The sequence below is a fragment of the Anomaloglossus baeobatrachus genome, chromosome 10 (assembly GCF_048569485.1).
Source record: "Anomaloglossus baeobatrachus isolate aAnoBae1 chromosome 10, aAnoBae1.hap1, whole genome shotgun sequence".
Lineage (NCBI taxonomy): Eukaryota > Metazoa > Chordata > Amphibia > Anura > Aromobatidae > Anomaloglossus > Anomaloglossus baeobatrachus.
In genome coordinates this window covers 46,541,081-46,556,200 of record NC_134362.1, presented here as the reverse complement: position 1 = coordinate 46,556,200, position 15,120 = coordinate 46,541,081, and the positions used below count along the sequence as shown (strand labels likewise).

The window sequence follows — 15,120 nt, the reverse complement described above, 5'->3', positions numbered from 1 at the left end:
GCAAAAACCTATAGCTATATCAGCGGAAAATCCCCTGAAAATGAACACTGGTATTAAAATATGGTTTATTTTAGAGCTTCAGAACTTTTCTATTAATATGTCGTATTTTTAGATTGTAAGATGGGCTAGAATCCAGGGTGAACCCAGAATTAGACAATGGGAAATAAAAAAAAAAAGTATATAAATAATTTTGCAAATTAACTAAACCTTTCCCAGTCGGGGACAGGGGTTAATTTATAGGGTCGTGCCTCCTTTCTTTGTGTTATAAGGTAGGAGCAGTTAATAATAGAAGTAGGGACTCATATCTATGGTCCTGAACCTGTGGCTCAGGAGAAACAGTGGCTCGCGACTGTTTGCCACACCAGGTCTAACAAACAGCTATGAAGAGAAGGTCTGCAGATGGCGACTTTTGTAAGTAGGGTCATACTGAAGAGAAGATCTGGATGCTCGTATACTGGGAGAAAACATCATTAAGGGAATCTACAGATAGGATGATACTGTGTCACGCTAGGTACGGGGAAGTAGCAAAAGTCATGGAGAGAAGCAAGGGAAGGGAAACCCTGTGTCTAGGGAAAGGGACCAAAACTACTGCTGGTCCCTGGGGTCCCTAGGTTCCGCACCTATGCGCCGAGCCGGATACCTGACCATAGGTATTCCTAGTGCTGGGACCTAAATAGGGAACGGGTGGGATGACCTCTTTGTCAACCCCATTAAAGAACTATAGAAAACACAAGGGGGACACACAGGGGGAAAATGCATGAAACAACTTATCATTAGATGACTCAGGTGGAAGTTGAGAGATTTCAGCAACAATCACAGAGGAGTACAAGCCACCTGCTTGTAACCAAGGCTTGAAGGAACTGAAAATATCACCAGCACCAGTCCAATAAAGGAAGGGGTATTTAAAAACTAAGAGAATACTGATGATCAGTAGCTGGGTGGAAGGTGAGCTCCTGCTGGGTCCAAAAGGGAGAGAGATTAATCCAGCAGGAAATCTACTATACTAATGAATACTTACAGTAGGAACAATGGAAAGTCAGGGAGCATTCTGTGCAGCCAAACGCTGTGACCTTCCATGGCCAGAAACCACATGACTGTCACCCGTAACACACCTGTGACATACCGCCAGTTAGAGGGGTTCTTGAAGAAGGGTGGAATACTGCCATGAATGTGCTTGATAGAAAAAACTGTGGAAAAGAAGCGCAATAGGGTCTTACCCCGGTAGATTGGGGGTGTGTCAAGAGGGGTAGTGGTACTCACCTATAGGGGTTGTGACAGTCACAACGCCTATAATAGCATGTATGTAACTCCACAGTCACGGCAGCGGTCCCCGGGTATGGCAGATAAAAGAGAGTAGTAGAATCGGGTATCCAAGCCGCGCCAATGACTAGCCGATCATAGAAGTAGGAGATAATTCTTGCTTTAATTATGCATAGGTCAACGCGTTTTGGAAGACACAGCTTCCTTCCTCAGGACAAAAAAGTACTTTTGCCATTTTTGTCCTGAGGAAGGAAGCTGTGTCTTCCAAAACGCGTTGACCTATTCATAATTAAAGCAACAATTATCTCCTACTTCTATGATCGGCTAGTCATTGGCACGGCTTGGATACCCGATTCTACTACTCTCTTTTATGAATGTGCTTGATGTAAGAATACTAAATGGGCGTATATAGGTATATAGGATATGTGTATGTGTAGGATATGTGTATAGGTGTATAGGATATAGGTATCCTGACTATAAGGGACGAGGACACAGGGTCTCAGGTTTTTCTGGCGAAGCTTTGTCTTTACACCAGCTCCTTGGAGACTCTACTGTGGGCCTCGCCACCATCTCTCGGAACTGAATATGGCCTTTACTGTGAGACAAGTTGGGGTCTGCCACTCCGTTCATTCTCTGTAGGACTGTTGAATATGCACACCAGCATATGTTCACTCATGTGAGAGAATCGGGCCGATTATACAAATGACACTAGGCTCAAACACTTCTCTAAGTTTCAGCCAAGTATTTTACTGTGATCCGATTCTCTCGCATAGCACAGTTGAGGAGAAGATGGAGAACTTAATTTCTCCACCTTCTCCGTTGTCTGTGTTGGCATATATCAGATAACATCAATGCAGTCCGATGTTTTGCACTCACCTATGCACTTTTATGGGTGTGCGCCATCCGATATACGTTGCTAATTGTGGCGCCCTGGACAAGCCAGGACGTCCCAGAACTACACCAACACACCCTACACCCCGGTTAGGCACACCGAAGCCAAACACAAAAATCCTTGGTGCCTTCCTCCAGGGACTGATGTCCACACCAGGGGGTGGGCCAGGCGGTTGGTCCTGCCCGCCGAGGAGATCACAGTCCTGGAGGCGGGAAAAGGAGTCAGAGAGTTGAGTTTTGGGTTTTGAAGTTGCAGGAAGTGAAGTGGTAGAGGAGCAGTCTGACGGCGTCCGGGTGTGTGGCCCGGACGGTACAGCAAGGTTGGCAGACGTGGTGACCGTCTGCAGGAGAGGCTGATTGGAGCGAATCGTAAGGACCGTGGACGGGCGGTGGCCCGACGGTACCGGATCGGAGAGCAAAGAGAAGCCAGCACCATTCGGCAGGGCTTACGGACCCCGACCAGGCTAGAAGTCATCGTAAAACTGGTCAAATCCGTTAGCGAAGGGAACCTCCGGGGTTTCCCAGCAGTCAAGACCCGATTGAAGGCAACAGCTCACACCGTAAAGGGAAACACAGTCACCGCCAAGGCTACAGTTCCCAGGGCCAGAGCCTGTGGGCAAAAGGGGCTCCTTCAGCATCCATTCAAGCTGGGGAGCGGGTTACCGGTGGGAAGCCATTGGAACCGTAACACAACACAGGTGCAGGGAAAGGCAGTCACCATCAACCTACCGGGAGGAGAACAACCTCAGCTGCCTGCGGGACCCGTCCATCCAGCCGTTTGTTTGACCAGAGACTCCGTGTGAATTACTGGCTCAGTGAGTACCACCGTGCCGTGCGGCACAGCGCTGCCCCCGCGACCCTGCACCTCACCAGGCCCCGTAGCCCGCCTGCCATCCATCCCTACCCCTCACCGGGCCCCGGGACAACCAACCCCCCTACCCACGGAGGGGAGAACCAACATCCCAGCTGCTCCCTGTCATCGCTCCCAGGATCCCCGTCCAGAGCAGCGGTGGTGTCACAACCTCACCACAACCGTGGGTGGCGTCACGGACAATATCCCTAAACCAAACCACCCCCTTTCACTCACGGGCGAGGAACGCCGCTCGAGTCCCCGGGATCCGGCCCACCGCTCGAGCCACCGAGCAGCAGTAGCAGCCGGACCCGAGCAGTGGGTGAGCGCAGCGTCCCCTCCTCCGCCCACGACAACTTGGCCTCACGAACAGGATCTTACCGCTCTGCCATCTGGTAGAGATGCGCCTTGTGACCACCGGAGGAGTCCGGACGAAAAAAATTGAGAAGCCGCCATTTTGGGTGCGAAAAGTCCTCGCTCGAGCGTCTTCCCGAGTAGTGGAGGCGCGAAAACCGAAACCCCGCCCCTGTAGAGGAGGAGCAGGAAAAAGACTAAGGGGGACGCGGATGGAGAGATGGCGGCGTCCTCGAATTGGAGCGCGGGAGTGCCCGCTACCGGAGCGTCTAAGCTCTGGGGGAACCGAGGAGGAGTAGCCTTTGAAGACTGCGGCCCGGGTGAGCTCCCCGCCGGGACCGCTGCGTGGCTGGAGCGGGAGCTGGGCCGGTTCTGCTTGAAGGTAAGGGCGCAGAGCCTGCAGCAGCTGCTGGATTGGAAGGTGGAGATGCGCAGGATGGTTGCCGTAGTGGGGGCCCGTGAGCAAGGGGCCGCTGCGGCCGTGCCGCGTCGTGACCAGTCCACCGAAACCCCAGAACCAGCCCTGATTGCATGGGAGCCGGGGGCCAGCACCGCAGCCGGAGGTCCAGAGAGAATTCCCTGATGGAGGAGGGGGTTCCGACCACACTGCCCCCGCCACCGTTCTTAACGGCCATCAGTGGTTCTGGACTGAACTGCCTGTGGAAGGAGAACCCGATGTACCGACCGGTCCCCGAGTGGGCCGACCCCCTGCGGTGGTAGCCGCTTAAAAGTCAGCGGAGCTCCGCTGCAAGTTGTCCCCGTTGGGACCGTCAGCACCGTTGTTGTTAAAAGTTTTTGAATGATAAGTGAAGAATGATCAACCGAAGAAGTTTACCTGATTGAACCGTGATTAAACTGGCCGTTGCCGACAACTGTTGTCCCTGTAGGGACTGCCTGTAATCCTTGCGTAAGGAACTGCTTACGGACAAGCCCGAGAACTTGCAGGGAAACCACAAACTTAGTGGAATGTAAATAAAAATGTTGTTGGCTTGATACCGTTACCGCCTCCGGAGAGGCAGATTTGGGAGGATGGGCCTGGAGGAAAGTGATGGCCCAGGCCCGCCACTACCGTAACCGGTGGTGATCCTCTGGGGGTTCAGGGGTCCCCATGGACGCGGGTCCCCTGAAAGAGACAGAACCCGCTCGGGCAGCCTGGTGATGGACTGGGGCAAGGGGTGCTGCCCACTTCTTAGGGGCAGCATCAGGGCCAGGTTGTTTGGGTGGGAGAAGAGCGGAAGCAGTACTGTTATAAAATGTCTGTGATGTTTTTACATGTTTTACCGTTTTATATCTTTGCGGTTAAACAAAAATAAAACCAGTGATGGACGGGCAGCCCGCGGACGGTCTGCATTTTACTAAGGGGGAATGTGGCGCCCTGGACAAGCCAGGTCGTCACAGAACTACACCAACACGCCCTACACCCCGGTTAGGCACACCGAAGCCAAACACAAAAATCCTTGGTGCCTTCCTCCAGGGGCTGATGTCCACACCAGGGGGTGGGCCAGGCGGTTGGTCCTGCCCGCCGAGGAGTTCACAGTCCTGGAGTCGGGAAAAGGAGTCAGAGAGTTGAGTTTTGGGTTTTGAAGTTGGAGGAAGTGAAGTGGTAGAGGAGCAGTCTGACGGCGTCCGGGTGTGTGGCCCGGACGGTACAGCAAGGTTGGCAGACGGTGGTGACCGTCTGCAGGAGAGGCTGATTGGAGCGAATCGTAAGGACCGTGGACGGGCGGTGGCCCGACGGTAACGGATCAGAGAGCAAAGAGAAGCCAGTACCATCCGGCAGGGCTTACGGACCCCGACAAGGCTAGGAGTCGCCGTAAAACTGGTCAAATCCGTTAGCGAAGGGAACCTCCGGGGTTTCCCAGCAGTCAAGACCCAATTGAAGGCAACAGCTCACACCGTAAAGGGAAACACAGTCACCGCCAAGGCTACAGTTCCCAGGGCCAGAGCCTGCGGGCAAAAGGGGCTCCTTCAGCATCCATCCAAGCTGGGGAGTGGGTTACCGGTGGGAAGCCATTGGAACCGTAACACAACACAGGTGCAGGAAAAGGCAGTCACCATCAACCTACCGGGAGGAGAACAACCGCAGCCGCCTGCGGGACCCGTCCATCCAGCCGTTTGTTTGACCTGAGACTCCGTGTGAATTACTGGAGTGAGTACGACCGTGCCGTGCGGCACAGCGCTGCCCCCGTGACCCTGCACCTCACCAGGCCCCGTAGCCCGCCTGCCATACATCCCTACCCCTCACCAGGCCCCGTGACAACCAACCCCCCTACCCACGGAGGGGAGAACCAACATCCAAGCTGCTCCCTGTCATCGCTCCCGGGATCCCCGTCCAGAGCAGCGGTGGTGTCACAACCTCACCACAACCGTGGGTGGCATCACGGACAATATCCCTAAACCAAACCACCCCCTTTCACTCACGGGCGAAGAACGCCGCTCGAGTCCCCGGGATCCGGCCCTCCGCTCGAGCCACCGAGCAGCAGCAGCAGCAGCCGGACCCGAGCAGTGGGTGAGCGCAGCGTCCCCTCCTCCGCCCGCGACACTAATCGCAACATGCTGCCATTTTTTTTCTCATGATGAATTAATGTGACGCCCTGGGCAAGCCAGGGGTCACAGGTCATGACACCACCACACCCTACACCCCAGATAGGTACACCAAAGCTACACTAGAAATCCTTGTTGCCTTCCTCCAGGGGCTGATGTCCACACCAGGGGGGTGGGCCAGGCGGTTGGCTCCGCCCACCGAGGAGTTCACAGCCCTGGAGGCGGGAAAACCAGGCAGTTAAGCTAGGGAAGTGACGGAGTGAAGAGATGAGTTTAGGAGTTGAAGTGAAGTGGTAGAGGAGCAAGAGAGAGGAGTTAAGGTGGAAGAGAAAGTGACAGTTGAGGAAGCCTGAAGTTGGTCTGGGTGTGTGCCCCGGACTGAGAACAGCAAGGTTAGCAGACGGCGGTGAACGTCTGCAGGAGAGGCTGCTTGGAGGTTGCCGAAAGGACCGTGGACGGGTGGTGGCCCGGCGGTACCGGAGCGGTATACGAAGAGAAGCCAGCACCATTGGCAGGGGACTTTCGGATCCCGGCAAGGCTAGGAGTCGCCGTGAATTTGGCAAATCCGTCAGTGAAGGGGACCTCTGGGTCTCCCAACAACCAAGTCCCGATTGAAGGCAACAGTCCAACCGTTAGAGAGAGACACCGCCACCGCCAAGGCACCAGTTTCTCAGGGCCAGCCCCTTTGGGCAAAGAGGGGCTCCTCCGGCCCATATCCAAGCCGGGGAGCGGGTTACCGGTGGGAACCCATCGCTACCAACATCAACTTAGGTGCAAGAAAAGGGACCGTCACCGTCAACTACTGGGGAAAAGCAACAGCAGCAGTCCGTGGGAACCGTCTTTCCAGCCGTGTGTTTTACCGAGAACTGTGTCACTGTCTCAGGCTGAGTGAGTACCACAGTGCCGAGAGGCACAGCGCTGCCCCCGCGTCCCTGCACCCCACCAAGCCCTGCACCGGCCCCGCCATCCCTCATCACCCACCTCATCACTGGGCCCCGGGACAACTACCCCCTACCCACGGAGGGGAGAACCAACAACTCTGCTGCTCCCTGTCACCGCTCCCGGGATCCCCATACAGAGCAGCGGTGGTGTCCACACAATCACCACAACCGTGGGTAGCGTCACGGACAATAAACAATCCCAAAAACCAATCCCTTTTCACTCACGGGCGAGGAGCGCCGCTCGAGTCCCCGGAATCCGGCCCATCGCTCGAGCCACCGAGCAGCAGCAGGCCGCCGCAGCAGCGGCAGCCGGACCCGAGCAGTGGGAGAGCGCGGTGTCCCCTCCTCCGCCCGCGTCATTAGCATAAGAAAAGAAAGAGCTTGTCAGCACTGCCCCATGGTATAACATTGGAGCGAGTGCTATCTGATAAAACATCAGCTAGTATTTGTCTGAGTTATACGCTAGTGGGACTGTACCCTAATGGGCATAAAAGTTCCCCATTCCGCCAATGGTGGGTCCCAGCGACCGATCAACATGTTATCATCTATTCTGTGGATAGGTGATAACTTCACAGAGAACCCCTTAAGGAAGCAGTCAGGGAAATCTGTGCTGCCAAGTCCAGCATTTATGGACAGTAAGATGCACAGAGTTTTAGCAAGGTTTTTATACTTGCTAAAAAGTGCGTCTTAGACCAAAAAAAAATCTAATAATCTGCTCCCAGATACAGCGCTATGGTGCTGTGGTAATAAACAGGTTTCTGAATTTCCAATATGCTTTTCTCAACCTCCTCTTGTTTTGCAATGCAAATAAAAACGTCTTTATACTAATTTGCATAATGTCTCCAAAAATTATGCGCTGCAAACATGTTGGAAGCATCCAGCAGATCTACGAAAATACCTTTCTGCCCTTTCAGTGAAAGCTGTAAACTAATCTCATCTACCCAAAAGTAGCAAAATTCCTATTCCCATTAACCAGACGTTTGGGTGCACATTCTTATATATCCAATAACTGATTCTCCTCCTGTGTAACTTGTCATCTATTCTTTTGGTGTAGGTAGTTCTTTTTTATTAGCATTCTGCCAGCACTAAGGGTGCTGGATCTTCCTTTCCTTCAATCTCCAGAGTGAATTGTACCTGAATTTGTCCATTGGCCTATTTATATTGAGCTTAAAGGGAACTTGACACTTGATTCATGCTGCCCAAACCATGGGAGCCTGAACAACAGCCAAGCTATGTTATATCACTTAATATTAAGCACATTTAAGTATTCTGATACTGCCTATATACAGTATGAGCTCACACACAGCCACCTATATATATTATGAGTCCACACACAGCTCTCCTATATACAATATATATATATATATATATATATATATATACATACACGCAAAATGAGCCTACATAGCCCCCTATATATATTATGAGTCCTCACATAGGCCTTGCTCTAAACAGTATTAGTCCCCACACAGTCCCACTATATATATAACCTATATACATAGCCTGAATAAGAGCCTGGCTATGTGATATCACTTAATATAAGGCAGAATTAGGTATACTGTTACTCCCTATATACAATATAAACCCAAACGCAACTACCTATAAATATTATGAGTCCACACACAGCCCTCCTATATACAGTATGAGCCCACATAGCCTCCTATATTCCTATATACAGTATGAGCCCCCACATAGCATTGTTATAAACAGCATGATTCCCACACAGCCCCACTATATACATTATGAGAACACATATATACAGCATAAAGTTTCCCCCAGCACCACTATATACGGTATGAGAACCCCTATATATAGTATGCATCCACATAGAGCCCCTATATACATTGTGAGCCCATACACAGCTCCCCTTAATACAGTATGAGCTCCACATAGTCCACCTATATACAGGATGAGCCTCCACAAAGTCCCCTATATACAGTATGAGCCCCCATACAGTCCACCTATATACAGCATGAGCCACCACAAAGTGCCCTATATACAGTATGAGCCCCCACACATTCCACCTATATATAGCATAAGCCCCCACAAAGTCCCCTATATACAGTATGAGCTCCCATACTGTCCACCTATATACAGCATGAGCCCCACAAACTCCCCTATAAACAGTATGAGCCCTCACACAGTCCACCTCTATACAGCATAAGTCCCCTACATACAGTATGAGCCCTCACGCAGTCCACCTATATACAGCATGAGCCCCCGCAAAGTCCCCTATATATAGTATGAGACCCTATGCAGTCCACCTATATACAGCATGAGCCCCACAAAGTCCCCTATAAACAGTATGAGCCCTCACACAGTCCACCTCTATACAGCATAAGTCCCCTACATACAGTATGAGCCCTCACGCAGTCCACCTATATACAGCATGAGCCCCCGCAAAGTTCCCTATATATAGTATGAGACCCTAGGCCTATGCAGTCCACCTATATACAGCATGAGCCCCCACAAAGTCCCCTATAAACAGTATGAGTCCCCACACATTCTAACTATATACAGCATGAGCCCCCACAAAGTCTCCTAATATACAGTATGAGTTCCCACACAGTCCACCTATATACAGCATGAGCCCCTACAAAGTCCCCTATATACAGTATAAGCCCCTATACAGTCCACCTATATACAGCATGAGCCCCCACAAAATCCCCTATAAACAGTATGAGCCCACACACAGTCCAACTATATACAGCAAGAGCCCCCACAAAGTCCCCTAATATACAGTATGAGTTCCCATACAGTCCAACTATATACAGCATGAGCCCCTGCAAAGTCCCCTATATACAGTATGAGACCCTATACAGTCCACCTATATACAGCATGAGCCCCCACAAAGTCCCCTATAAACAGTACGAGCCGCCACAGTCCACCTATATACAACATAAACCCCCACAAAGTCCCCTATATACAGTCTGAGCCCTTGCATAGCTTCTTTATACACAGAATGAGCCCCAACATAGCACCTCTATATACAATATGAGCCTCCAATAGTATCCTTATACTCAGTATGAGCTCCCACACAGTCCCCCTATATGCAATATGAGCCCCACATAGCCCCCTATGTATAATATGAGCCCCCACATAGCCCCCTATGTATAATATGAGCCCCCACATAAACCCCTACCGAGTGGTAGAGGAAGGAGCCGGCAGCTCCTTCCTCCACCAATGTATCCTGAGGATGTACTGTAGATAGTGGTGACATCAGGATGCGTCCGGTCGGGCACGGTTGGGCTTGGTGCGGCCCGTGAACCAGTGTTGTCACTCTTTTGGTTGTCTTGGTCCGAGGGCCAGACTGAAACAGCCGGAGGGATGGCTGTAGCCCACAGGCCGCACTTTGGCCAGGCCTGGTTTAGACGAAGGGCGTTGTGTTTCTTTGCCATACGCTTCAGACAAAGGTTAGGTGACATCACTGGCCTATCACGGTCCTAGTTTGTCGTACATCCGGAATGGCTTTATGTGGCCTAATAAGGAAGCAATGTTTTGGTAATAACATGTTAAACATTACATTGTGGGGAATGTTGGTAAAGAACAGGGTGCGATTTGAATAGATCTCCATGGAAACATCACAGGATTTTGACAAAGAAGAGTTCTATTATTGGAATACTTAGCAAACACATTTAATTAATCTGTGAAGTCAGCCGGTGCACGTGCAGCGTGGACCTAGTGGGTAATTTTAACTCTTCATTTTACTTTAAAACTAAAATACTCCAAGTTCCTGCCGTCTTACATGAAAAGAAACATCAAATAGCCTTGAATGATGGTGGGCCCCATTACAAAGCAACTCCTAAAAAGGCACAGTGATGATAGTGATATGAAACATGAAAAAAATGATCATCATTTATTAAAAAAATACATTTAACATAACCGGATTTAAGACATTGTCATGCTAGGTATGGGGAAGTACCAAGCGACCGGCGAAAGGGAAGGGAAAACCTGTGTCTAGGGAAGTGGGAGATGGGGACCCCTGACCAAAGCTACCGCTGGCCCCTCGCTTCCCTCACCACCTTAACTAGGTTCTGCACCAAGCAGGATTCCTGACCCTGGTTGACCCTGAAATAGGCCCTAGGTAGGGAACGGATGGGATGAGTGCTTAGTCAACCCTAGTAAGTTCTAAAGAACAGAGAGAATAAAACACAGGGGAAAGTAAACATAACTTATCTCCAGATGACTCAGAAAATGGAGCTGCAACAACAACAAAGTTTCTCCAGATGAATACAAGCTGACTGCTTGCACTCAAGACCAGTAAAGGGTTTTTAAACCTATCACCAGCAAAGAATAAGGGGGAATGAGGGTATTTAAAGACACCAAGGAAAGTACTGATTATTAACAGCTGAAAAGGTGAGGAAATCCGTAGGGTCCTAAAGAGAAAGGGGATTAACCTCAAAGACAGAGAGCAGTTTGAGTAGCCAAACGCTGCATCCTTCTACAGCCAGACACTACAACACTGTCTGTCAAGCGTGACAATGCCATGATACACAATCCCTTTAAGTCAATCTTTTTATTTAACTTCGAGACATATATGATGTAGAAGGGGGCTGGCTTAGTTATTTAGTCAGCTTCGTTGCCAGCAGACCCAATTCTGCCAGGATAGGCCTGCAGGATAGTTCTGTTCCATTTTGCAGTGGTCCTGAGTATTTGCAGAAATTCTTAGACTATATAAGGGGCAGACCTTAGATACCCAATATTTTACCAATGTTGGTAAACTTGTTGGATTTGGGTGCCCAGTCATTTGGTTCTTAAGTGAGATAAACCACTGCCAGAGGTGTCTGTCTACTACTTGCTTCCATTTCCCATTCCAAGACATGGGAAGGGCCAAATGGTGTAGCCGGCCACATGCTGGTGAAACCCAACTTACCAATATGGCCAACTGCTGCACAATTCCACAATCTGCTGGTGGACAGAGCTTTGGGTGTGATGCCACCTCAAAGCCATGTCATCATCTGGTTGTACCCCAAGTGTACATACTGTATAAAAGGGGGTCAGGCACTGGTGGACACAAACAGAAAAGGGCCCCTGTGCAAAACCTGTGTGGGCCCTTTTCAGTCTAAAAACTCATCAAAATGCACAATTCCACCTGCTATGGGGGTAGAAATGGGCCCCTTCACCTCTTGGGCTCCGTGCGGCTGAACAGGCTGCACCAATGATATGTCCACGCCTGGGGTCAGGATAGCTATCTGGCATGTATGACCATTATTAGAAACATCAGTCACTTTTCTGGCATTCCTCCTAGGCCTTGAATTTTCCATATAATATCTATAGCGTAGGTCTATGCATGAGCAATATACTAGGCAAACCAACTTTTCTTTCCTGCTGTGAAACAAATTTGAAGTTGCGCTCACACGTTGTAGTTAAACTGCAAATTCTTCATTTTTTGGGGATCTTCCCAAAAAGTTGTTGCAAAAACCTTGGATCGACAGCGGTGTGATCTCACCCTTATGACTATACATTGTTTCCTGCTTACCTGCGAGTGCTTTAATTCTAGATCGCTCAAACAGACGTGCCGAGCTATTTTCATTGTCCCAGTCATCGTCGTTGGCCAGATCCCATCTGTTATTGATATCATTATACTGTTGTTGAATTTCCAAGCTGTCGTAATCCGTTGGTGAAAGTGGGCTACTCATGACTGCGGCGATGATATCAAAGGAAACTTCAAAAAGAATGACGTTCACTCAAAACTGAGCCATCAGCCTAGGGAAAAAAAAGAGAAAATATGGTAAGTATGGACTTCTGGTTAAAGGATCTACAAAAGTAAGGGATACGCTGAAACTTTGTGCTGCTTAGCTGCTTATGGATGGAATTTGTGAGACCTTCTGGTGTAGGAGATCATTGTATCTCTTGGGTTTGACCATGAGTTTTTTCTGGTTGAGTTTTTCTGACCATGAGTTTTTTCTGGTTGAGTTTTTCTGACCATGAGTTTTTCTGGTTGAGTTTTTCTGACCACGAGTTTTCCTAGTTGAGTTTTTCTGACCCTGACTTTTTCTGGTTGAGTTTTTCTGACCCTGAGTTTTTCTGCTTGAGTTTTTCTGACCATGAGTTTTTCTGGTTGAGTTTTTCTGACCCTGACTTTTTCTGGTTGAGTTTTTCTGACCATGAGTTTTTCTGGTTGAGTTTTTCTAACCATAACTTTTTCTGGTTGAGTTTTTCTGACCATGAGCTATTCTGCATCATGATGTTTTTCATTCACATCTTTCTTCCTAGTGACAGAGTGATGGATGCAAGTACATGATCCTAGTGGAATAATTTGACTGCTATATTTCTGAGAATACTTTCCCCTTTCTAGACACACAAAACAAAACTATGCTATATCCATAATTCGGGTTGATATTACATTTCTGTGGCTTCCCAAAGCCAAAAATCCTGGCGTTTGAACCCACAGAAGCGATTTTGTCCCCTGATCACAGATATATCTGTGGATAGTGTTGATATTAGATTATTGTTGACATGGAATGGAAATATTGCATTTCATTGGTAGATGATGTCCCTGGTATGGTAGACATACTCTGTCACGCCGGGTACGAGAGGACACCTTGCGAGTGGTGCAACACAAAGGGAAAACCAAGGAAGAAGTACAACGGCAGGCCCTAGCAATAGGGAAAGGGAAGCGGGGTTACCTCCTAACAGTCACTTGAGTCTGATCCCTGCACTTTGTAACATCTTTTCCCCCATGAACGTCACGTGCCTAGGCCTTCGCTGGCCCTGGACACACCCCGACTAGTATGATGACCAGGAAGACACTAGTCTCACTACTGCAATAAAACCACAAAAGTAAAACAAATGGGTGGGGAAAAACATAACAAATAGCACGCCTCAGCTTCTCCAGCAAGAAACTTCTCAGCTGCAACAGAAACAAACACCTCAGCTTCTCCTTTCAAAGTGGTCAGTTTAGAAGACCTATAACCAAAATAGAGTGAAACCAGGAGTGGGTAAATATAGAGGAATTGAGTGACTGAAGCTGTTATTAAGGCTATTAGTAATCTCAGCCAGAAGGGAAAGGGTCCTTAACCCCTTTCATCATCAATGAAAGTAAATCCACTGCAATACAAGATAATTGTAATGCCTGATTGGAGCCACAGACTCAGACTGGCTGTAAGGGGAGTCTAGAGAAAAGCCGCTCACAAAGCAGGACCCCAAGAACTCTGCAACCCTTTTAACTCCTATACAGGGATTTGGAATTATACAGAGCCCCAGAGATCACTACCTGTGGTAGGCTGTAGTCCGTGGTCGTCAGGCAGGGTCAAAAATCAGGAGATGCTAAACAGGAACAGAATCGGCAGGCAAGGGCGTAGTGAGGAGACAATGCAGAGGTCAAATCCGGGACTGGCAGCAAGGTGCAAAAACGACAGGCAGAAGGGTAGCCAAACAACAAGCAAAGGTCAGCGCACAGGAATCAAAATACAAACAGCACATGAACCAGGAGTACAGAACTATCTCTGGCAGTGGTCATGTGACAGGAGGGGAATAAGAAGGGTGTGGTGTCTTCCCATTGGCTGCAGGTGAATGTTGGCAACTTCAGCTGGAAGACACATGCCACCTACAGTCAGCCAGTGGTACTGCAGGTTCCAGGGAAACCCAGCCTAGTGGATGAGCGGAGCCTGTGCTCCACAGAGCCACGGGCACCGAGTCCTCTCCTATCACCAGCACTATCCATGGTGGGAACATGGCGTCGTCTGGTGATCGGAGCAGAAGTCGCAGGAGCGGACTCCGGTGGGGACGTGACAATAACAGTCAAGTGGGCGCCACAGAGGACCTGTGATCAATTAAGCCTTGAGACTTCCTGATCCCAGATCCTCCATAGGTAACATGCGAACAGGACACACACTCATGACAGTCTCCCTTAGGGGCCCTTGTCTTTTCCACCATAGTTAAGCACCTCTTTCCTAGCAAGAAAATGTACAGTGAACAATTGTTTTTCCTGCCATTGTCGACTCATTGCTAATTTAATTACCCGCTCACAGTAGAGGCTGCCAGCTGTCCAGGGATATTGGATTTTTATTTATTTAATCCATTACAAGGCCTAAGAAGCCCAATCTTCAGATTATACGTTTAGCATTAAAAATAGTTTTGAAAATGTCAAATACAGTGAACCTGAGTAATCTGAAAATACAGATTGGGAATTAGAAGTGGATATTTGCAATGGTCGGTGCAAGTTTATATAGAATTTATATAGTCAGACTCCAGTATCTAGTATTTCGGTGGCAGATCAAACAACAAACGTTGCCTTCTCTGTTATTTGCAGACATTACAAATTAGGAGAACTGTTCT

The 15,120-nt window shown here is 49.2% G+C and overlaps 2 protein-coding genes across 3 annotated transcripts in view; one reads left to right on the top strand and one right to left on the bottom strand.

The window, feature by feature from the left end:
• RCE1 (Ras converting CAAX endopeptidase 1) overlaps positions 1-15,120 on the top strand; it is a 433,314-nt gene that overhangs the window by 216,287 nt on the left and 201,907 nt on the right. The window lies entirely within an intron of this gene.
• Positions 1-15,120, bottom strand: part of SPTBN2 (spectrin beta, non-erythrocytic 2) — a 279,074-nt gene that overhangs the window by 175,160 nt on the left and 88,794 nt on the right. The window contains exon 2 of the mRNA XM_075326530.1: positions 12,320-12,546. Coding sequence (XP_075182645.1) covers positions 12,320-12,479 — 160 coding nt within the window. The 5' untranslated portion in view covers positions 12,480-12,546. The remainder of the gene's footprint in view (positions 1-12,319; positions 12,547-15,120) is intronic.